We start from the raw sequence: 25017 nt of genomic DNA, 5'->3' as shown, positions 1-25017 counted from the left end.
GTAGTTTTCAATAGTAGTTTGTTAAATAGGTTTTTGTTAGCCCGGTAAAATGTGGGCTAGACTACAATAAAGTCACCATTAAGGGTGACTGTAGTAAGGGGTTTCAACGTGGGTGATTAGAAAATCACTAGGTCAGCCCATTTTATAATTATTCTTTTCTTCCACTTTTATCATTGATTTTAATTATTGTAATGTTCCTATTGTCCTCCACTCTTGGATAATTTACCGCATGTCTTGTCAGGTGCAATTACATTTAACCCATTTCACCTTCCCAAGCTTATTCTACAGCAAACTCAGGTGAAGTTTCTTTGGCCTCCACGTTTCTTCCTTTTTCCCCCACCTGATACAAAAATTGCCAGATTTTTCAGTATAAGTTTCAATTTTTGCTTCTCTTCTTCAACATCCGAAACCCCTTGGCGGTCCCTTCTCTCAGCACTACTTCGACACTGTATGTTCCTCTTGGAGAGTAAAGTGTGTGAAGAAGAATAATGAATTCTCAAAGAAAGCCGTGTAGTTGGGCAGCACAGAAACCAAATGATTTTCAAGGATTTTAATACAAGGAACTGATGTTGAAAAATTAAGTCGACTGGAGATAAAAATATTGATGACTACTCCCCAATTGTTTTATTAAATGCAATACCAGAAACTTATAGTGATGTAAAAGTTGTAATTAAATATGGAAGGAACAATATAAATTTAGAAACTGTGATTAGTGGTTTAAAAAAGAAAAGAAATAGATTTGAATGCTAATAAACCTAGTCGGGACCAAAATGTGGTTAATTTTGTCAGAGGAAGAACAAAATATAGAAATTCTTTTCATAAAAGACATAGTAAAGAAAAGAATAAAAGCCATAATAGTTCTGAATCAAGTGATGATGAGAAGGGAATTAGGGATGAAAAAGATAAAGATAGGAGGTGCTACAATTGTGGTAAAAAAGAGTCATTTTATAAATGATTATAAAATGCCAAACCGATATAATAAAACTAAAGAAGATGCGAAGATAGCATTTGATGAAACTTCTAAAGAAGAATTAACAGTTTATTAATTTTGTATCAAATCATAATTTTTAGCTTTAGTCACTGTACGCAATTTTATGCTAAATGCATTAAAAATGTTCCTTAGTGAATGATGTTAGTCTTTACGACTTTGCCTTGATGGCTGATGTGCCTTTGTGTCTGTCTTTGTGACAACCTCGGTGGCTAAAGTGTCTTTGTGATTGAGCCTATGTGGCTATATGATTTAGCCTTGGTGGCTGTATGTCTGTATTTGCAATCTGAACGTAAGTGGCTGGTTGTGTCTTTATGAATGAGTCTCGCTAACTATAGGGTATAGCATGGTTGTTACTTGGAAAATTCACTTAGTGTTATTTGCTGTATGCAAATGTTCAATGTGCTTAGTGCTAATTATTGTGTGCCATACTTTATGCTTAAGATATCATCTTTTCAAATGCTGTTAATAACATCTCTTTTGCAAGAAAATTAAGTGTTATGATATTTTGCTAGATCCAAACCCTTGGGCCTGGTTCCTTCTTATGAGTCTTGGTCCAAGGGAGAATATATTGAAAAATTGGCCCAAGACCATTTATTGTAGGCCTAGCTCAAAAGCCCAAGCCCCCACTCACTTGGACGACTCTCAAAATCCAACCCACTTTATTGGCCCATGATTCAACCCACCCAGCGCATGACCCGACCATGGTTTTCTATCCTACTTATTTCTAACCTAACCCTAACTTCTCCAATTCATCTGCCTCCCTTTCTTCTCTCGTCTGTCTGCTCTCACTCCTCTACCTCTCTCTGTCGCCTGATTTCTCTCGCCTCCTTTTTTCAATGACTTTGAAATCATATTTCTAACTCCTCTTTAATGGCTTGGCCCTTTAAAGGGCGGTCTTGGCCAATGAACAACGGCTGAAAACGTCTGTAATATTTCACTGGTTGGCCTTTGTGAGCAACCATAAGGTTTATGAGTGCCGATTTTTTTTAGTCGTGAGCTCTTTTTACTCTGGATCTAGCTCTCTAAACCTTGCATTTCTTACTTACTGTTTTTGTTAAATATCAAGATCTGCATTCTTCATTCATTGTATATTTTGATATGTAATATTGAGGATTTTGTACTCATTGATCTGTAATAATTTATTTTAAGGTTCTTGAACTTCCAATGAAGGGTGAAAAACCAACAACTGATGAATGACGAGAAGGTCGAAGAGCAGCAACTTCGGTTTCCATTGCAGCTCAAAATTAGCAGTAATCTTATGCATGCATGTAATGTATATGGAGTTGGGGAGTTTTATGCTAATTTGGACAAAGTGGGTTTATGCTCTCCTTCCAAAACTTACCTCTAAATTAGCTAACTTTTATATTTACGAAATAAACTACTATTTATAATTATAAAATAATATTTTATAAAACTTGCACAGGAAAATTTTGTATTCATAAATATCACATATATAATTACATTAAATTTATAGAAAATCATATATAAATATTTCATGAAATCATATATAAAATTTCAAATTAATCACAATCGATACATATGCATACTCTAAATCGTTTTTTGTATCATGTTTAGATATTTGATTATATATATCTTATGAAAATATGTATAGTCTATTAATGATTTTACGTATTATATAAATATTATAGAAAAATATTAAATTATTCTTTAATATATATATATATATATTTCATATCTTTTGTTTTACTACTACAGATAAGTATTTCTTACCTAAAAATAGTTTTGTGTATAATTATTGTAAATATATATATATGTATATATTTATGTCTGAATACACACTCCTTCTATTTGTATGCGTACTTTTTATATTTCCATAATATTTGTAATTATAATTTTTAATGGTATAGTTTGTAATAATATTTTGACGATTTATAAATAGAACACGATGTATTTCATTTGTGAATAACAATAAGAAAAGAAAATAAGTTAGACTTAGAGATAATAATTATTCTGACTTTTTTCATATAAATTTAAGAGTAATGAACTTAAATTTTTTATAAGTTTACAACAATGATCATTTTATTTACGAAGTATCATGTTCGCATGAAAAAATTGTTTTTGTTAAAAATATAAATAAAATATTCGAGCAGAATATTAACTATAAAAGAAGAAAAGAAACCTTCATAATGTTTGGTTTTGTTTTTAACTTGTTTTTGGGTATTTTGTGGAGATAGAGAGAGAAAAACAAAGATAAATAAAAATAAGTTAGAGATAGTGTGTATGTTTGGATTTGTTTTTGGAGATAATATAAAATAAGTATGGTATATTTGATGTTGGGTAGTGAGAAGACAAAAAGTACTGTTTATTGTTAAACCATGTCTCTTCTATATATATATATATATATATATATATAAATGTATATAATTTATTTGTAAATGAAGAGAGAGAAATTTTAGTTTTGTCCCACACTCACTGTTACAAAATACCTAGAAACGAGCCAAAAATTGGTACAATATTGAATGCCAAACATTGCTTCGGTTTGTGAGATGACCCAAAATCGAAACCAAACATAATGATTGTGTTTTGGGATGGTTTTACTTACCTTTGATGAAACAAAAGGAGCATACAAACAGCTAATTGGGAAAAAAGTTTACAAAGTGAAGACGGCACTAAAGTGAAGTAAACCAATCTAAAACAATGCGAAGAGAGAGGAGAGATGAGTTGAGTTGACAGTTCAATTTATCTTATTTGAGGTTAAAAAAGTAATTTCAATTCACAATCAATTAAATAATCAAAGGCAAATAAACAAAAAAATAAAATAAAATGGTCAGTAACAATATTCTAAGCTAGTAAACAACTTATTAATTGGTCAATGCCAAAGCAATAATCAATACAATCATAAATTAATATTTAGTCAGTTAATCCCATATGTTGAAGTAAACATGACCTTAATTTAGAATGAACAAGAAAAACATCTTTTAGGTATTATAATGCTTAATAGTGTTATCTTTTTTATGGAAATTATTAGGAATATCAATATATATATTTTTAAATACAGCGTGTTTAATAAAAAATAAAAAATACACAAATAAATTTTGACAAGAATTGGACTTATGATCTTACTATTATGAATAATAAATTTATACCCGAGTCAATTGAAAATGAATAACATCTCCCTCTGGTATACTGTGCGTATATCGTTTAGTGTTTTTAAATTTTAAACTTGAAGTAATAGGATATCTAAAATTCGTTTTTCATTTCTCTAGAGAAAATCAAGAGAGATATACATATATGAACAACTTCTATGATGATTTATTTTAAAAAAGTTTACGTAGGTTTAGAGATTGGTATTATAAACATAATACACAGAGCACTGAATACAACAAACTTAAAAATGTTACAAAAAAAAAATATTTTATAAAAATATGAAAAGTTATGAATGTAAGGTTTTATACAAGTATAAAAATTAAGTTTAAAAAAGTTCTATATCAATTTAAAAGATTTTATAATATTTCAAAATATTTTAAAAGAATTTTTTGGAATTTCTCCACACAAGATTAAGATTAATGATCACCGTTTATTTGAGAAGCCCAAATGTATAAATATCAAATATGATACATTTCTAATAAATTAGTTTTGGTATCAATATTTCCAATCAAGATTTTGCTCATTAAAATCTTTCTTCAAACAAATATATATATATATATATATGTCTATCTATTATGTTATAAGTGTTGGGTCTTGAATGAAAATAGTGCTCCTCAAGTGAAAATAAATGATACTACAAAGACAATAGGTTCATACTATAAATATACACTCACAAACAGCTGTTAGTAACACTGCCGCATTAATTTTTTGTAAAGTCAAAAATCCGATAAGAGCCAAAGGTGAATATCTAACACTGGTGAAAAGATTAACAAGATTGCTTAGATTTAGAATATATTAATCTCATTCAAGCTATCAAGGACTTCCTTCCATCGTATGGCATCTTCGTGACATTCACACAATGCCGCATTTTCAAGAAACTGCAATAAATTTACAAATAAGAGCATTTACTAACATTTCTTAAGAATTTCAATAGGCGAACACAATGCTACATTTTTAAGAAGCTCAGACCAATTTACAAGTAAGAGCATTTACCAACATTTATTGAATAATTTCAATAGGGCATGGACCTTATGCCGCATTTTGAAGCAACTGCGACCAATTTACAAGTACGAGCATTTGCCAACTTTTATTTAAGAATTTCAATAGGAGATGGACAAATGCCGCATTTTCAAGAAACTGCCACCATTTTATAAGTAAGAGCATTTACCAACATTTTTTGAAGAATTTCAATAGAAAATGGGTAGAGAATAAATTTTTTCCAAGTCCTGATTCATAATAACATCAATTTCAGTAGGCCCCACGATTGAAATTGGTTGCCATATCCCATTACAAGGTGCAGTAGTCGTATTCTTTGATCCAAGTCTATCCATCCCCTCTTGTTGAAAAATTTAAGATTTGACTTTTCTTCTCTTAAAGAACAGAAGGAAATAGAAGGGCCGCAACTAAAAGTCTTTATCCAGTCAAAGTTGTTGACCCTCGTCCATCTATTATATTGGGTAAATTATTATAACTAGTAATTTGTGACATACTTTATGTGTGTACAACTTTTATAAATATTACTTAAAATAAAATACTTATAAAATTTTATTATTTAATAAATTATATATAAAATATTAAATTTATGAAAAATAGTGACAAGAAATGAATGTTTTTTTTTAAAAAAAATAACTATTGAAAGATAATTGATGAGTGGGAAGTTAATAAATAAATTAATAAATTAAATTAAATATTAAACTTGACATACTAAAATAATTGAGATACCAATTCATCCATCTTCAATTATATATACGAGTATATGTGGCACGCTATGTGTGTGCACAATTAATTTAAAATATTAAAAAATATTATTATTTTATAAATATGTTAACTAGATTAATAAAATATTAAAAAGTACAAAATATGAGAAAATAAAAAAAAATAATAGAAGAAAAAGAGATGTGGAAGATGAGAAAAGAGAAAATGGGAAGTTAAGAAGAGAATAAAGAAAATTAATTAAATATTAAAAAAATAAAAATGGACATACAAAATTTAAACAGACACCAAAAGGATACTCTCATTTTATATATTAGCGCCGTGGCATGACGTTCTTGCGTGCATATAATAAATAATATTTTATATTTTATAATATACATTATATTTATAAAAAAAGAAAGAAGAAAGCAAGCAAGCAACAAAGTAAAAAAAAATCAACTTAAAGCTATTACGAGATAACAATAAAATTGGTATTGCGGTGTCATAATTGTCATTTGTTAAAGAAAAAGGCATTTTTCTTTTATATAGTATAAATATAGAAGTATAGATAATGTAAAACGAATAAAAAGTTACGAAGATTGGGGTATTAGAAACTGTAAAAAGCAAGAACCGGTTTCTAAGAAACTGTAAAACTTTTCAAATTACTCTAATTTCGTAATTTTTTATTTTTTTATATTATTAAATTAATTTTCTCTCTATTTTTATTGGGTAAATTACGATTCACTCCCTTACGATTATAGAAATAGTTAAAAAAAAAAAAATCCTAATATGTTTTCTTTTAAATTGACAAATTCGAAGAATTAACTTATAATCTTATATTTATTTGTGAAATTTATATTTATATCAAAATACATAGTATGGAATCTATTTTATTACTTATAAATTTATATTAAAATTTGGTTATTCCCATGTTTTAATTCAAAGATAATAATAATAATAATAATGAGGATGATGATGATTGTTAAACAATTTTAGTTATTTTTATTGTAATTTTATTATATATATATATATATAATGAGATCAATTACCATTTTGTACTTTAATTTAAAAAACTTGTCTCTTAATTTTTATTTTGTATAACGAGATCGACAAGCTTAATCAACAATTTGATAAGTTTTAATATTTTTTCAAGACATTATTTAATATAACACATATAAATTTTCTATTATATTTTAATATCTATTCGTAATTTCTTATATTTTTTAAATTGACAATTCCTTAACAATTAACTTATAATTTTTTATATCTTTTTATGAGTTTTATATTTATCAGAATATGCAGTGTGCAATCTCCTTTATTACGTGTAATTTATGTCAAAATTTGGTAATTTCTATAAATTAATTTAAAGATCATAAATACCAACAACAACAACAATAATGATAATGTTGGTTGTTGAGTAATTTTAATTATTTTTATTATTATTTTATTTTATATAATGAGATCAATCACTATTTTGTACTTTGATTAAAAAAATCATCTCTTAAATTTCTTTTGTATATAATAAGATCATTAATATTAATAACTATACAAAATTATATACATATTCTAATAATTTGATGTACATATATTTTCTAAACTTTACAAATTATATTATTACTAAACTAATTAGTAATTTATATTTATAACAAAAAGTTAAAATATTGTACCATATGTTTAATATTTTTTATTTATAATAATATAATTTTATTTTAAAAAAATATACAACCCAACAATTTTATTAAAAGAATATACATTATTTCTTTCTCCCATTTCTAAATTTTAAAACCCCAATTTCTTTCCCACTCTTCACTATGTTTGATTTTGGGCCAAAATATACACCATGTTTGTCTTGTTTTATTTTGCATTATTTCAAAACAGTATTTTAATTATTCTTTTATCCAAAAAATACACCTAATTATATACATTTTCATACATATATATAAATATATATAAAAGAAACATAATTTGACAATAAACAGTATTTTTTGTTTTCCCATTATCCAACACCAAACATACTATACTTATTTTATATTATCCCAAAAATAAATCCAAACATATACACTATATAACTTATACTTATTTATTTTTATTTTTTATTTTTTTTCTCCACAAAATTCTCCAAAACAATTTAAAAATAAAACCAAAGATTACGCTCGTTTATTTCTCGTTTCTTCCCACTCTTTCTCCCCAATTCCCAGATCTAAATGCCTTTTTTCTTCCCGCTCTTTTTTTCTTTCTCCCTAATTCCCGTCTAAATCCTAAAAGGCCCCAAATCAACGATTGCAAGCCCCAGTCCATCTGCCACCGCAACGGGGAAGGCGATTGCTGTTGTGTGGGCCAAGCAAGAAGCTCGAACAGATTTGCCGTTACATCTCATAGTCTTGGTCTCACCGTCGGCTTGTGTGTGCGTGGGCGGCGCCTATGAGGAGAAATTGGTTCTTTAATTTTTGTGTTGTTATAGTTTTTTTATACTTGTTAATATTTTGTTCTACAATCGGCACTGATTTATATTATTGGATTCTCCAAAAATCTCCAATTGCATTTCGAGCTATTCTGGAAAACACTTTTGGGAGTTTGCAAGAACAAAAATAAAATCTAAAATCAACACTTTTTATTTTTTGGGTTTTGAACATATATTTAAAGTTTATCATTGTTAAATCTTGGTCATTGCAGATATATGTAATTCTTGAATGCTAGAATATTATTCTTATACACCAATTTGAATTTTCTGTGTTGGTTTGGTGCTTCAAGAAATGAAAATGGATATGAACTGATTTGGTATGTGAAAGGGAGACTGTTGGGGTGTACGGTTGGCTCAAACTAAACAAATTGCTGAGCTCGAGCTCGAGCCAACAAAAAACTGTCGAGTTTGGCTCTTTTACAACCCTATCTAAAACCCACCCGAAAAATCTACGCCGACTGGGAAGATACGGATCAGACCCGACTCTGAACACAAGTTATCCAATCAACCCCACTTGTGAAACCTAAATGGTATTGGCGCCATTTAAGCAAAGAAAAACTTCAAACAGAACATAAACATCAAGTATTTTAGAGCTCAGATTCAACATCTTACACCGAATATTTGTTGGGTGTGATTATATGGACATTGTAGGATTCATTTTGAAGTATGTGACTACCATTTGTAATTAAATTTAGTAATTGAGGTGGAATCATTGGTCTTGTTCTATGATGTATTGAAATTATGTTTTATGTGTTTTTGTCTGTGTATATTTTGTTGGAACTTGCTAAAATTAAGTCAATTCCTCATTTTCGCAATTCAATTGTGAGTCTTGTTACTTCTTTTGGCACCTTGTTGCTCCTTTTTCCGCTTCTAATGATTGTTTCAATGTCATTTTGGCTGTCTGCAGATTGCAGCTTTAGATCACTTGTGAAGGTGGACTCTGCATAGTTGGCGATTTTCACTCAGAATGGCAAAATATTATGACATTGATGATATATTAGCAGAAGAAGAGGTATATGCTTCTACACCTGCTCTTTGTCCTTTAAAATGGAAAGGTGGTGGCTCTGATGCATGTTCTTGTTTTTGTGGCTTACATTTGTAGCTCGTTCCATCTGTATTTCAACATGCTGCAAATGAGGTTGGGCTTTTCGACTCAAGTGATGATACAAATAAGGTATATTCAAGCTCAACTGTGCTAATGGTGCTGGTACTTCATATGGTAGTTTAAGTTGGTTAAGAAAAGGATATGTGTTTGATTTATCTTACCTTGATAATTTAACATGATCATGTAATTCCATGACCGACTCATTTCCTTGTTGCAGGTGGAAGCTGGTTCCAGAGTAGAACTACCCTTCTGGCTGGTCCGTGAATTGTATTTGAGACAACTAATATCCATAAGGGTCCCTCCATGTTTTGATAGAGAGTAATGTCATCTTAGTCCTACATTAGTTTTTGGAAGAGAAGATCGAAAAACCTGAAGAGATGCAACATACGTCAATGGCTCTTTCTTTTGTTACAAAAGATAATGCCAGAAAATGAAATCGGGCAATCTGAAGAAATTATTTCAGACAGTCTTCTATTTTATTTCCCACATCGTTTCTTTACTCCACCAGTTTGGGAGCTTACTTGAGCTCTTCACATAACTATTATAGAGTATTTAAACATAACAGATAATTATATTGTAATATTTGATTTGTTTACTTTCTGCTTTTTGATTATGTCCTTGTTTGTTGTTTGCCAGATCTAAAACACGGGAAGAAATAGGGGCTGATGCTGCACATGTGGATTTAAGAAGTCGATGTCTATATTTTTATGAAGTAGGATGCAAGATTGCACCACTGTAAGTTACTTCTAATCCTTTGATTATTTTCTGTTCATGTTCCAAATATCTGTGTGCCTGCTGTTCATCATACTCATACAGTTTAGATAAAATAGAATTCTCCTGGGAATGACGAGGGTCATGTACACATGTATGCAAGGACCTTGAAATATATCCATCCAGGGTGTCCTCTAAAACTTCAAGTTGCTTCTAATAATTTTGGCATTCTTTTCAAATAGTCTTTGAAGGAATACCGAATATGTACCTTTGTCATGGTTGTAATGAAGGCTATGGAGGTCATGCTACAATGCAGTTCCACATTATCTGGTGACTTGCACTTGAATAGCTTCCGAAGGAATCATAATATCATTTCTTTCCCAAGTCTTGGAATTGGGTCCACTTTCTGTGCTTTTTATCTTGAACATGCTAGATGGATTCTCTTTCATTTTAGCTGTTATATAGTTCTAGGAGTTTGTCGGTTGAAGCATGTTAAGTTTGAGCTCCACACTGAAAATTGGATGTTATTAAGACTGAACTCAGCTTCCCATAATGAACAGTGTTGGTGATAAAACCATAGGGCCATTCCTTCTTGTAGCATTTCGGACCAGATACAAGGAAGTCCTGATTAAGGCCCATACTTTGACACCTGCAGTGGCTCCAAAATACTTGACACTTCTAACTAATGAAGAAGCCAAATGTAAGTTCATCAAACGCATGTGTATAGCAAATTTGTCATCATAATTACAAGTTCCTTTTACTTAATCAGTTTTCTGTTTTAAGGAGTTTGTCCTAACAATGTAATTCACTCTGAAGTGTATGAAGCTGGTCAGTCTTCTATAACAGCATTCAAGAAATGGCGGATGGGTGGGCCCAGATTCCAAATGGCTCCAGTTCTAGGGAGGAAGAGGAAACCAACTTGAGTGGCGGGAGTTCACACATTTGGTTCATGCATCTAGAGAGTTGCTAAACTGGTATTGACATTTGGGAAGATTGTCTCAAGCACAAGTCTTCAGATGTATTTGCGCTTATGGAAGTGTCTTCTGTTGTGATCTGTATCTCCTCTACAACCTGTGCTTCTGTGGAAATGGAGACATCAGATGGTGCTGGGAATAAGCTGACATGACACGTCATTCATTTGTTTTAGATTTCTTGGTTCTGTAGATCACATTTGTGACATGTTCCTTCATTGGAGAAGGTCAATTTCAGCAATTTATATAGACTCCATACTAGAATGAATCCTAATGTTGCAAAGGAGGTTAATAGCATGTTGTAAGAATTAAGAAATACCATTTAAACGTGGGGTTGCTAGATTTTACATCTGAAGCCCGCAACTTATTACCTAATAATTTGTTCTTATATGTCCAATTTCCCACATTACGAATATTTTTCCTCCAATTCTTACTTTACATAATTTCTTTCTAATATATGACACATCAGTATGATTCAAATCGTGACTTTATCTGAAATTGCTTTGAAATTGGCCGTGATGCGAGCATATATTTTCTGCAGAATTCTAGCATGTCAATGAATCATCCTCAAATAGCACAAGCTTCAGCATCAATCAACAAAAACATTATTCTTCTTTAAGTTGTTCCAAATTTATTTTTAGGAATTTTCTACCCAAAAATGAGCTAAAAAAATTAATCAAATACTATTTTAAATTTAGGATTTTAAGACAAGTTTTGAATTTTTTAAAAGGCAAGCATTTAATCTCATGTCTGCGGGATTGTTTTCAGAATCAATATTTTCTAAGTTTATGATTTCTTTTCCAACTATATCTCTAATGAAATGGTACCTTACATCAATATATTTGGTTTTATCATGAAAAGCAAGATTTTTACAAAGTTGGATACCTGATTGACTGTATGAAAATATAGTTAATTTTTCCTTTATAAACCTATTTCTTTTAATAGTCCGTATATCCAAATTGCTTCTTTAAAGGCTTCAATTGTGGTTATATATTCAATTTCAGTAGTTGATAAGGTAACAATATGCTGGAGTTTCATTTCCAGTTAATGCAAGCACTACACAAAGTGAAAACATATGAAGTAGTTGGTTTCCTACTATCTCTGTCATTAGCATAGTTGGAATCTACATATCTAATTAATTTGACATCATCAGTACACTTAGAAAATTTTATACCATCATTAGCAGAACCATTTAGATATTCAAGTAACCATTTTAAAACATCCCAATGAGACATTCCAGCATTAGAAATGTATCCACTCAAACAGCTAACAATATATGCGATATCCGGGCGTGTACTAACCATTAGATACATTACAGAACCAGTTGCATTTGATAAGGAACATTTTTCATTTTTTCTTTTTCAGAATCAGATTTTGGCATTGATTTTTACTAAGTTGAAAAAGAGTAGCCAAAGGAACAGAATGGTTTAAAATTAGCCATTGAAAATTTTTTAAAACAGTTTTAACATAAGACCTTTGATTTAGAAAAATAGTAGTTACTTCTATCCATATTGATGGTCATACCTAGTATTCTTTTAGCACTAGAAATTAACATATTATCAACATATAGTACTTGAAATACAAGAATAGAACTTTCATATTTAAAATACAGGCAGGGATCATATGCACTTTTTTGAAATTTTTAGGTATGCATGAACAAATCAAATTTCTTATTCCATTGTCTTGGAAATTGTTTGAAACCATAGAGTGATTTTGAAGTAAGCATACATGGTCAGATTTTTGCTTATCAATAAATCCACTAGGTTAATACATGTAAATATTATCCCATCTAAGTCACCATGCAAGAAAGCAGTTTTAACATCCATTTAACTCCCAATCAAAATGAGCAACAAATGCAAGTATAATAATTATAATAGTATATTTCACCACAGGAGAAAAGATTTTAGTTTAATCAATTTCTTCTTTTTGAGTAAAATATTTGCAATTAATCTGGCTTTAAAACGAGTTGCATTGTTTTTTTGTTTTATTTTGAAAATCCATTTACAATCAACAACTGAACACTCACTAGGTTTTGATACAAGTTCCTAAGTTTTACTAGCATGTAAGGATTTCATTTCTTCGTTCATGGCTTCTATTAGTATTTTGAATTTTTAGACTGTAAGGCTTCTTCATAAGTGCTAGTTTCGAAATTTTCAACATTTAACACAAAATCTTTGAATCTAGGAGGAAACCTATGTTCTCTATGTTCTATGCATAACAGGCTGGTGATTTTTCAAACTTTCTTCTGGTTCATTATTATCAAAATTGCTTATCTGTAGATTTTCAACTTCTACTCTTCCCCTTGTTGGTTATTATCTGGAAGTCCCTCCACCTTGTTAAAGGTGGATTCTATGTCGATATCTTTATTATTTCTAGATGCATTTATTAGGCATGATATTTTTAATTCATTAAAAATAACATCCCTACTGATAGTTACCTTAAAATCTAGTTGGCTCTTAAGCCATAATCTATAACCTTTAGTACCTTGAGGATAACCAATAAAAATACAATTTTAGAAACTAGATCAAGTTTATCTTCATTTTGCATCACAAAAGCAGAACATCCAAAAATGCGCAAGTAAGAAAGATCAACAGATTACCCGTCCAAACAAATTCAGGTAATTTTCCAAATAGAGGAATAGATGGTGATCTATTTGATTAAATGTATTAGCAGTTAAAACAACTTCCCCCAAAAAATATTTTGACAATCCTGAACTGACAAGCATGCATCTTACTTTATTTAACAAAGTTCTGTCCATTCTTTCAGCAACACCATCTTGCTGAGGGTATAAGGGGTAGTTCTGTGCCTTTTAATACATACTTATCACATAATTCATAAAATTGTGAATTACAAAATTCCAAACCATTGTATGTTACTAATGTTTTTAATTTCTTTCAAGTCTGATTTTCAGCAAGAGATTTTCAATTTTTAAATTTTTCAAAAGCTTCAGATTTTTATTTTATTAAATAAACGAATACTTTTGTAGAGTAATTATAAATAATAGACAAAAAATATTTATATTCTCCATGTGTAACAGTATTTGCGGGATCCCAAACATCATGAATATAGACAAGTATGCAAGTAGATGATGAGGGGTTTGGGTAAGATGATGAAGGAAAATGAATTGTATGTTGTTTTCTCATAACACATTCATCACATAAATTTATTTTACTTATTTTATCAGATAGAAAACCTTCTTTTTGCAGCAATTCAAGACCCTTAGCACTTATGTGATCTAATCGTTTATGCTACAAATAAGTTTTACCACTTTTCAACACAGTAGCAGCTAAGGCATCATATTTCACAGAACAAACATATAGATTTCTTTTTCTTCGAGCTTTGAAGACAGTTAAGGAACCCTTCATAATTTTCATGATCCATTTTGCCATCTACCTTTTAGCCCATCTTCTTCTAGGGAATACAAGAGATCAAATTATGACTCAGGTCAGGAACATACCTAATATTTTTAATAGTTAACTTATAACTATTTTCAAAAATCAAACTGATATCACCAAGATCTTTTTATTTCACAAAACTTTTCATTTGCCATGGATATGAAGCCCGACTTTCCAAATTTTAAGTTTGTAAATTTTTTTTTGAAAGTGCTCATATGAAAAGTACATTCAGAATCAATTATCCATTCATTTATTTTCAAAGAAGACAGAACAGAGTTAACATCACATACCGTAAAAACATCACCAAAATTTTCTTCAGAAATCATATTTATACTTATCTTCCCTTGTTCTGGATCTGAATTTACTTTTACTTCTGCTTCTACTTCTACGCTTACTATGTTTTTTATAGTCTGAATTTCTTGTCTCAGTTCTTCCACTAATGAAATTTACCTCATTTTGACTCTGACTAGGTCTGTTAGTTTTTAGGTCCATTTCCTTACTTTTTAAACAATTAACAACAGTGTCAAGACTTACATTATATCTACCGTATTTTATTGTAGCCTTAACATCACTATACGCTTCAGGAATATCATTTAACAAAATAATAACAGAATAATCATCAATGTTTTTATCTCTTGTTAACTTAATATCTTGAATTAACTTTGTAAAATCATCTAGATTATCTTCAATATTTTTAGATAAATCAAGCTTGTACCTAAAAAGTTTTTCAAGCAGAAACAATTTACTAGGAAGAGATGTTTCAGAATAAAGTTCCTCAAGTTTATTCCATAGATTTTTAGCAGTTTCTTATTTTCCTACTTTTCTAAGAACAGTATCAGAAAGATTTAATGTTATGGAAGAGTATGCATATTCATCATTTTTAAGTTTCTTTTTTCTTCAGAAAATTTTTCAGGGTACCTCCCATATTTTTGTTGTATTAAAATGCCTTTCATTTTTTGTTGTCAAATAGAGAAATCAGATTTTTCATCGAAGCGTTGCAAATTATAACCATCCATTTAATAGATATCGCAAGAAAAATATGCAGAAAATGTTAACAAATGAAGCGACCACATATACAGATATTTCTAGAATAAGAACATAATAATATTAGATAAAAGGGAATGAACCAATACTTAACCTCAACTAGATACCTGACAGCCTCAAAGGCTAGGCCAAGTGAGGGATAAGTAAGGCTAATGGTAAAGTCGTGGATATAAAACAAAAATAAACACCAACAATAATAAGAACAATATTTAAGCAGTTAAACAAAATATTCAGATCCACTAAGCGTAATAAAAAATTTAAAAATTTCCAAAAAAGATTTTGACAAAAATATTTCGCAAAGAAAGAAAGAGAGAGGGTTAGAGATTTGTTACCGTAGAATGCCACTAAAGACGATCAGTGGCTCTGATACCACTGTTGGGAATTTTCCACCTAGCAATGAGCCCAAATAATTAATCAAATCCTAACAACTATTACAGTGAATCGTGGGTTAAGAAAATCCTTAAAATACAAATCAAGATATATAATAGAATATATTAAATAATTACAAATCTACAATATCAACAAGGCATGCAGTAACGATAAACAGCTCAAAGGCCAGATTCGATTAAGGGTCTCCCACGGCCACTCAGGCCGGGCAACCTCACTCACCGATTGCACATTTTATACCAGAAACAGTAACCCAGGTCCACCAAGGACCAAAGCAGAACCAACCAACATAGCTAAGGTACTTCCACATAGGAAGAAGATCATAGAGAAGTTCACGAAGAACAAAGAGGATTTTGATGTTCTGGTATTGTTCTATTAAGTTGGAACAAACCAGACAAGTGGAGATATATATAGTGGTCGGCCAAGGGAGAGAGAGAGACATCGGAAAGGATTCCGATGTAGAAAAAGGGGGAGAAGGAGAAGACGAGGAAGAGGGAGAAAATGCAAAGAAGGGAACGAGGAGTCAAGGGAAAAGTGATTAGGGTTAGGGTTACCAACAATAAATAGTTAGGAACCGATGTGGTTGAAATGGATCGAGTAACCAGGTTGTTGGGTTGGTGGACTTGGCTGCCACCCAGATGAGTGAGGAAGTGGCCATGGGTTTTTGGGACCTATCAACTAAGGGTCATGGGTCATATTATTTTAACATTTATGTATCTGACAAAACAAAGCAAAGTTCGACTTTCTAGCAATCAGAAAAGAAATATGAAAAACGAAAGAAAAGATAACACCACGCTGAAGCACAACCAAGTACACTTAAACATAATTGCCCGTGTCTCAAATATCCAAAATATTAAAGAAACGAAAACACACTCTGGAACCCAAGAAAAGAATCCTCTTTCTTGACTTCTCCTGCAATTGCTAGCGAACAAAACTGTCCTTTCTGTAAACTTGGAGACAACAGCTTAATCACATCATTATCGCTAGAGCTTACTGGGGGTTGAGTATCATTCCCCTGCATGTGAGAGGTTCCACAGTCCAGTGTGCGTACTGTAGAATCAGCTGTCCTAGAATTACCGAAAACCGAGTAGTTCCTTGGCACTTTTCTTGTATGTCCGAGAATTGTATCTTCAGTCAGTGTTCCTGATTCAGTACTCTGGTGTTCAGTAGCCAGTGTTCCTTCTCCACCCAAAATTTCTGCAGGGAATTTACCTTGAAGTACAATAGTAAATAGAGATAATTTTCGTGGAAATACTGTGTCATCAATTGCTCACCTGTGTCCATGAGATTATAAGAGCCTTCAGAAATATCTGTTGGATCATCTTCATCGATAGCGTGTATGTTTGGTTCTGGTTCTGTAAGTTTGGAATGTTGAATAACTCGGTTCTCTTGTATTTCCAGAACCTCAATATCATTATCCAGTTTAAGATGCCTTTCACGAGTGCGTTTCCTGATGAGCGTGAAGGCCTCCAGTGATGGCAAACATGTATCGTTGGGCATGGGCAAAAAGGGTAATGTTTTTGCCTTTTTCCGAATATGGTCGAATACCGTCCTTTCAGTTATGATTTTGCAGTCATCATCTTCAGTCTCAATAACTGGTTTGTCTTCAACATTAGAGGAAGGAAAAGAAAAACAGTGGCAGTGAGTGGGCTGGAGGACAAGAAAATAGGACTCAAGAAACAAAAGTTCCTTACCATCTTCCAATTCCTCGTCTAGAAGTTTGAAGGTGGGCCTGAAAATGAAAAGTTCAAGGTCAATTAATATGAGAACTTCAATAGGAAACCAACTTCATAGAATTGAATTACTTTTAAAAAACTGAGAAAGTTGTGTTACAGCATACATGGAAATTGAGTTCTCTATCAATTCATTGGAGTAGTGACATTTTTTGGAGGCAGTGACAGAAGACTCATCCTTGTCGTCTTTTATGATGTGAACATCCTTCGGTATAAAGGGGGAGAGTTCCTTGGGTCTGTATCTGTGGACGACATTTAAGTCTACTGGTGCTGTGATGATAACCTTCCGATGGAGATCAATGCCAACTGCAATAACATCAACAGAGGACTAGATGCATATTCATCTCGCACTGGAAAACAACAACATTTTTGGGTGTAAATTAAGAAAGGAGTTACTGAATTCTTCAAATATCAGATCTGCCTTAATCGTCAGCTTTCCTTGCTTAGGGCTTGAAAATAAGACTGTTGCAGTATAAGGGCTGTAAGAAAATCCATAATGTCAGAAGAAAGAATTTCCAATACACAAACACCAGGCATCAATTTCATGACCCAAATGCCTCATGAATTTGAAAGCAACAGACTTGACGTCTGTAATTGCCTTACCTTGAGAACTCCTCCAACCTAGACCACCAGAAAACGAGTTTCAGAAACGACAAAAATATACTACGAACCAACAATTTAAGACATGCATTATAGTCTGTATCTAAGCTCAAACAATTTACTGTACCTTATTTTTTCATAAAACAGAATGATGTTATCTTCTTCTATACTGACCATCTGTGACAAAAAAATTCAATTACAATTTTACGAAGAATAAAATTGAAGAAGACATGTTTTGGACTCAAAGTTAATAACATGCTATGTTCTTGACGTACCATATCAGCATAATGTCTTTTAGTTGATTGCGCTGGCGGCGATAGCCTAGTCAATGTTATCAGTAGTTTGGACATTCCTATCCTTTGGTCCTCAACTTCCTGAATTGCCATCTCAACTTTGGGGGGTAGTGTGAGCAACGACTCCTTTATATGGTTTCCAAATGGATATTTTCTACCAGTAACCAGCTCTATCTTTCTTGGATCAGCTTCAAAGAGGGTCTCAAATGACATTACTCCCATTGAATATAGTGCCTAATCACAATTTGTCCGGCGCACAAGAAGGGAAACATTGTCTTGATCTTCATAGGTGAAATAATCAGATATCCCTAATAGTACTGTAAGTTCAAGAAACAAACCTTTGCAGTCACCATTCCAATGCCTGGTAATTGTTTCAGCAAGTATGGGCTATCATTCCATAACTTCTGATGTAAACATTTGGCTATTACTGTTGAATTGAAAGCTCCTTTGTAGCTTTTCTTGAACATAAAATACTCTTTCATGCACTTTGCAATTCTAGACCCATTTGAGCATATAGAGTTCACATCCTATAGCATAACATGCTTGATCATGGTACAACAAATAAATATAGAAATCTGAAGAAATACCACATCATCTTAAATATTTGCAGAGACAAGGGTGAAACCTGACTCATAGATAAATCACGCACTAATGGATCACCAGTCAAGCAGTCATTCACCAGAACAAATATCTTGTCTTCTCTGGTCTGGATGCGTTTTTTACGCTTTCCTTTATCGTCAAGGATGTGAAAGCGAAGCCGGCCATCTTTGTCATTGTTAATGTCATTTAGGAACTTCTTCTCATTCCGCCTCAGCTGTATCCCTTTATTTTTATTTAGAATGACATAAATCACCTAAATTTCATATCTTAAAAGCAAATATTATATAGATTGCAAGCATACATGCAATTTCTTCTGCCTGACATATAATATGAAGTATGTCCTCCATGCTGCAGTTAGGAGGGCCCTGCATAATGTGCTTCATTGTGTCAAACTTCAGATAGTACTTTGTCATCAACCTTCCAGGCTCTGAACACAAGAGGAAAGAATCATATCCTACACTGCATTGTAGTGATAATAGTCAGAAAGCTGTCGCAACAAATTGATCGTATACCAAGTGGCTTCAGGAGGAAACCATCTTCATCAGTCCAGATCATCTGATATTCTGACAGTTCTTTAACTTTCTGAACACAAATTTCTGGCAAAGCATATAAACATGATGTCATGGTATGGAAACATTAGGATCAATATCTGTTCACCAGTGAACAAATTACCTTGCAAATGCTTCTCTATTCGGTTACCAGGCAGCCCCAGAATTGAATAATTCTCAGGATTCTGATTGTTGCATGAAAACTTTCAGAAGTGCAATTTGATGAAGGAAAACCCAAATTGTGCCACCCATTACGCTAAAACAAACTTGCCTTTTTCATTCTCACATACAAATAGGAGCACTTCATCCATTCAATTGCCCTTGTTATATCTGAGATAGTTGATTGAACTATCTCTGCAGTCAGATGTTCTGTTACACATGGCAGCAATCTAAAGAGAAATAAAAACACAAATGCAATCAAGATGGATGATACATGTGGTGTTTCAACTTTTAATTAACATAAACAGCAAGGTCGGAGATGCGCTTACTGTGACTCCACCGTTTCACATCCATTCAATAAATTCTCATACAAATGGACCTGGGTTATGATTTACAAGCGTTATAAACAAATAGTTTATTTGTAATCAGTGGTTTTCTATATCTGGAGAAGGGTATACTGTTTCTTTTCTGGTCATGATTATGACCATTCCGGTGTCATCAAATGGAGGACGGCCTGCTCTTCCACACATCTGCATAAATTAAAGGTGGTTTTCATTTTCAGTAGAAGAGACACTCAGGTGGCCGAGCTGGTCCAAGTGCACCCAAAAATTAACTCTGCTAGATTTACTATGATGGATTACTAACACAGTGTTATCTTTACAAGCCTTGTATTGAGTGTGGTAAAATTATTCATTCTTTCCGCAGAATGATTCTGAAAAATAGTAACACACCTGCAATATCATGGATCGGTCATACTCCATGTAGATACCTTTCTCCTTGTTGCTGGAACAAAATGAAGATCAGATCATAATGGTGTTAAAATTCTAGTGCTGTTGATAACCTCCAAGGAAACAAATAGGTTGTCCTTAGAGCAGTTTAACAGCTGGAAAAGATTGTCAAGCACAGCACTGATCATAACATTGCATCTCTATTAGATTTTTCTCCACCTGCTTATTATCTATCATAAATAAATACCTACTGACAATAGGCATGATATTAACTGAGGATATCCAGATATCTTGCTTGTTTGCCCACTGGCTGCTTATATTAGGACTCAGAAATGTACCAGGAAATAATTAGAAGACATACAAATGCTGCGTTGATTTGATGACAACAGTATGTGCTGGTAGATTAATTCCATGGGCCAAAGTATTTGTGGTGCACAAAATTTGAATATCACCATTCAGGAAAAGGCCTTCAATGAGATTGCGATCCTTCAAAGAAAGTCCACCATTGTGATATGCAACTGCACCAGAAACAATCAGCAGATGTTGAACTTAGACTTATATCCTAAATTTCTGTCTTTCAGCGACCTATCATGATGTTTAACTCAGACTTATATCCTAAATTTCTGTCTTTCTGCAACCTATCCATGGACCCCAATCCCGACATAAAAAAGAAAAGAATGATTTCATACCACCATAAAGTATGTAAGATTGCATTTGTTTGTCGCTACACAATAGTGATGCCTCCCTTAACCTTTCCTGCTGTTCTCTATTTTTGATGAAAGGATTTGAATGACCAAAAGTCATTGCTGTCTGAGAGAGTACTTGTGCTGCTTCTTGCGCTCCTTTTCTGGTAGAGCAAAAAATCAAGGCAGATTTTCCTCCAGAGAATTGCATGAGCAGATCTGCAGATTGATTGCTTCAATTTAATGTATCACTATGCACAGTGAAATACTGCCAATACAAATCAGATAGAGAAAGTGTTGCTTGGATAATATGCAAAGAGGTTTCATACTTACTGAAAATGTAGTTCTGGAGCCTCTGAATAATCAAAACATAGAGTTCATTGTCAGAAAATACAGAAGATTTTGATATCTGATGATTGAGAAATTAATTTATTATGAAAAACAAATCATACAAAACATCAAATATTGGCAATCAGACCTTTTCAAATAAGAAATCATTTTTTGCTGGTGTGTACCCTGCAAGCAAGGAGGATTTTAGTTATCATTATTGGGAGGGAAGTATTTCTCAGCTGCCATAAGCGTATAACTATTATCTGTTATAGTATCAAATTAGTTATGCAGTTCATCATCTCTTTATATAATGCTCATAAGTTTTTCTTTTTTTTTTTCATTGGTGAAACAGTCCATGCAATCAATGTAGGGAAAAATAAGGTGTACCAAAAACTTTGGTGGTCAACTTTACAGGTCTCATTTCTTCTCCAAACCTGCAAAGAGGACATTGCAGTAACAGGCATGAGATGAGTTCACACACTTACCATTTTATCGGACTTGAGTATACCTTTTAACTCCCTGAGCTGGAGCCAGAAGCCACTCCGCTTCAAGGGATAAAAATTAAAATGTAGTAAATTATCAACAATTGTCCCATGTACTAAAACTTTGAGAATGTAAACTATTTCAGTGAAGCATGTGTTGAAGATTACCAAGATCATTGATATTTGGGATTGTAGCAGAGACAGCTAGGAAACGGATGAGGGATAAAGGACTTGATTGCAATTTGGGATTGCGAGAAAGTATTTTTATTCTGCTGACTATTGCTTCTAGTGCTGCTCCTCGGGGGTCATTCAGTAAATGAACTTCATCAATAAGCACAAGTGCTATATCGCTGAAAAAGCTCAAGCCTCCATCTTTTATCCGGTATCGAGTCACAGCATCAAATTTCTGTGAGAAGGGAGGCCAGACCTGAGCCCGCTAAAACCATTCAAAGATGAGAAACAAGTCCTCCTTGCTAACTAACCTCAGGTGTCGTAAGAATGATGTCTGTGTCCTGTATACTCTTGATACTGTAGTACTCATTATCACCCGTTAGCTCGAGGCAATTTATTCCCAAATGTCCAAGCTTCTTAGTCCAATCCCGAAGCTTTTCTTGCACCAATGCTTTTGATGGTGCTATGTAGATCTTCACAACACAGCATATTTACACATAAGCACTCCAAAAAGAGAAAATAAAAGGACGCAACCTGAATGGATAACATCCCTTAATTTTGTTTTTGAGTTATAAAATGATAAACTTTTATAACAGACAGGATGCAGGATTTCAGTAAAAGCCCATTCACTGATCACAGCAAATATTGATATGTTTTTCAGGTTCTGTTATATGCCAAAAAATGAATACAAATTTATTGCCAAACAGCATAGTACATATATCACATGATTGAGGTCAAATACGACTGCAGGATTTAGATTTCTTCACCACCTAAAGAAGAATGAAATACAGTAGTATATTACCAACATAGCTAAGACAATGATAATCTCGCCAGATGTATCAAACACATCAATCTTGTTGATAATGCTATATCAGCAGAAACCTACTGTTTTAAGGGTCCCCTTAAGATTGGTGAATTTTCCATCGCCACTGATGAACTTAGAGAGAAGCCTCATAATGCATAACTCAAAAAGTACAGTTTTTCCACTTCCAGTTGGTGCAGAAATGACCATGTTTACATCGGAAAGGAAGCATGTGGAAAAGCATTCACTCTGCAATGAGTTGAAGTACCTGTGCACATATCAAAACAGATATAACAACACTGAAATTTCAATAGGAGTCACATGAATGGAATCACAAGCAAATTATAGAGTTCAAATTTGAAGTGATATTATCAGTAAAGCTCATTGGATTTTCCATTCCTTGGGTGGAACTTCTCTAAATATCACATGCTGGTCTCTCAAGTCACCAAGATCAATTTCTTGGTCTGTACATCTAGACTAGTATTGTAATTGTTCGTACAAAATAAATGTCTGCCATTGCTCAAAGCACCCATTCTCATAGGATGCTAATAACTAAGGTATGAAAAGATGATCTTCTTGCATCAAAGTATGATTGCCTGCAAGTCTGTGAACAACAAACTTCCATGTGAATTGAAGTATTGAAAAATGACTTAATACTCAAGTACCTGAAACTAAAAGCGGAGTGAAAAGGAGTAGGTAAGTCGCTCACTGCCTTCAGTGCATAGGTATCCATACACGAACTCATGTTTTCATGACCGAGAATGATTAAAGTCCAATGTGCTAAGATCACAGTTACGACAGGGAGGTTACGCTTGCAAGGATTTGACACGGCAGCAGAAGTAAAATAGCAGATACGAGACAAATTTAGGGAGAAAAAAAATCTACACGCTGGACTTTCCGGATTAAACAGATTAGCAAAACCTGCTGGGTCACAGTTCAATAAATCTTCCTCAACACCAGAGAAACAGTAGATTCCCCCAATTTATGTGAATCCATATCTATTCCGATGAATACAATTTCTCGTTCGTAAATCGCAAATATCTCCACCACTCAGGTTCAGCTGAAATGGCATATTCAGTACTACATGTTCGCGTTCATTTTTGTGTGCGTGAGAGAGAGAGAGTAAGTACCTTGGGGCGTGGGAGACAAAACAGAAACTGCAGTGTATACAGCTGAAAAGTTGAATAAGAAGCTATTTATAGAGTTCGTGGTTGGCGGTGAAGCGGGAAAATGAACGGAGAAGGGATCACCTGCAGCCACGCATTGCTATTACGATGTGGCTGCAGTTAACGCAAAATCCAAAAAATTGGTAAGAATACAAAGGAGAAATTATTTTAATAATATCAAAAAAAATTACACAAATAAAGTTGTTTTGAATTTTTTAAAGATAGGCAGCACCGCGGTTAAAAACCGCGGTGCTGCTATTTTTTATTTTAAAAAAGAAATTCAGTAACATCGTGATTCTGAATTTGGTGTTATTTTTATTAAATAAGAACATTTAAAGCACCACAATCTATCCTTAATTTTTAATGGCACCGCGATTCGAAAATCGCAATAGCGGCACACGATTGAGAATCACAGTGTTGCCTATATCTTCAAAATATTTAAAACAACTTATTTCATTTTTTTCTTTTTTGATATTATTAAATAATTTCTCCAAATATAAATATTGTGGATGTGTAACAATGTTAATGTTCATTTATCTTGTTAGTTATAAAGACTTTTGTGATTCATGTTCTTATATTATGATATAACATGCATTATTTTTCTAAAAGAATTAAAACTATGAGACCTTTAGTTGTAATTGTAAAGCGATGTGAATACTCTCTCACATGATGTAATGATCTCAGAACATAGCATTGCAATCTCTATCGAAAACCAATTCATCACCATCCTTAATCAACGAGGGCCTATTCCGTACCACCCATAACAGTTTACTTATTCGACTATGGATGGCATTAAAATTTTCCTGACAAAATGAAGATGGCATCATGTATTTTCTCATCAAGGATTACCATCAACA

The 25017-nt window shown here is 32.6% G+C and overlaps 2 protein-coding genes across 4 annotated transcripts; one reads left to right on the top strand and one right to left on the bottom strand.

Moving 5' to 3' along the window:
• The first annotated feature begins 7960 nt into the window (after positions 1-7960).
• On the top strand, positions 7961-11429 carry LOC105160442 (uncharacterized). Of its 3 annotated transcripts, none has more exons than XM_011077832.3 (7): positions 7961-8195; positions 9160-9264; positions 9355-9426; positions 9575-9675; positions 9994-10092; positions 10629-10768; positions 10885-11429. In XM_011077832.3, the coding sequence occupies exons 2-7, from the start codon at positions 9220-9222 to the stop codon at positions 10989-10991; spliced, it is 564 nt and encodes a 187-aa protein (XP_011076134.1). In that variant the 5' UTR covers positions 7961-8195; positions 9160-9219; the 3' UTR covers positions 10992-11429. The 3 variants fall into 3 exon arrangements, with proteins under 3 accessions (XP_011076134.1, XP_011076126.1, XP_011076118.1); XM_011077824.3 differs by having other exon boundaries at positions 7961-8782; XM_011077816.3 differs by having other exon boundaries at positions 7962-8226.
• A 4394-nt stretch (positions 11430-15823) lies between these two features.
• On the bottom strand, positions 15824-24272 carry RCK (DNA helicase ROCK-N-ROLLERS). The gene is made up of 27 exons (XM_088877968.1): positions 23660-24272; positions 23079-23262; positions 22504-22665; positions 22190-22427; positions 22048-22084; positions 21927-21973; positions 21688-21725; positions 21543-21564; positions 21216-21428; positions 20888-21044; positions 20530-20581; positions 20257-20328; positions 20128-20177; positions 19911-20028; positions 19764-19824; positions 19604-19687; positions 19393-19518; positions 19117-19313; positions 18830-19018; positions 18474-18725; positions 18326-18375; positions 18202-18219; positions 17995-18077; positions 17706-17904; positions 17560-17597; positions 17140-17469; positions 15824-17062 (listed from the first exon to the last, which is right to left on the bottom strand). Exons 1-27 carry the CDS (start codon positions 23737-23739, stop codon positions 16719-16721), a joined length of 3441 nt encoding a protein of 1146 aa, XP_088734094.1. The 5' UTR covers positions 23740-24272; the 3' UTR covers positions 15824-16718.
• Positions 24273-25017: the final 745 nt, after the last annotated feature.

Source organism: Sesamum indicum, linkage group LG1, assembly GCF_026168435.1.
Source record: "Sesamum indicum cultivar Baizhima isolate 11 linkage group LG1, ASM2616843v1, whole genome shotgun sequence".
Classification (NCBI taxonomy): domain Eukaryota; kingdom Viridiplantae; phylum Streptophyta; class Magnoliopsida; order Lamiales; family Pedaliaceae; genus Sesamum; species Sesamum indicum.
Note: the sequence above shows the minus strand (reverse complement) of the source record. Positions and strands in the feature narration are given on the sequence as shown.

Excerpts from the sequence above, each read along its gene's own strand:
- LOC105160442 (XM_011077832.3), top strand. The coding sequence starts at position 9,220 with ATGGCAAAATATTATGACATTGATGATATATTAGCAGAAGAAGAG. Across the intron at positions 9,676-9,993 it reads CCTCCATGTTTTGATAGAGA|ATCTAAAACACGGGAAGAAA; the intron begins GTAATGTCATCT and ends GTTGTTTGCCAG. Across the intron at positions 10,093-10,628 it reads GGATGCAAGATTGCACCACT|TGTTGGTGATAAAACCATAG; the intron begins GTAAGTTACTTC and ends CATAATGAACAG.
- RCK (XM_088877968.1), bottom strand. The coding sequence starts at position 23,739 with ATGAGTTCGTGTATGGATACCTATGCACTGAAGGCAGTGAGCGACTTA. Across the intron at positions 20,029-20,127 it reads TGTGAAACGGTGGAGTCACA|ATTGCTGCCATGTGTAACAG; the intron begins GTAAGCGCATCT and ends ATTTCTCTTTAG. Across the intron at positions 19,825-19,910 it reads TGTATGTGAGAATGAAAAAG|AATCCTGAGAATTATTCAAT; the intron begins GCAAGTTTGTTT and ends TGCAACAATCAG.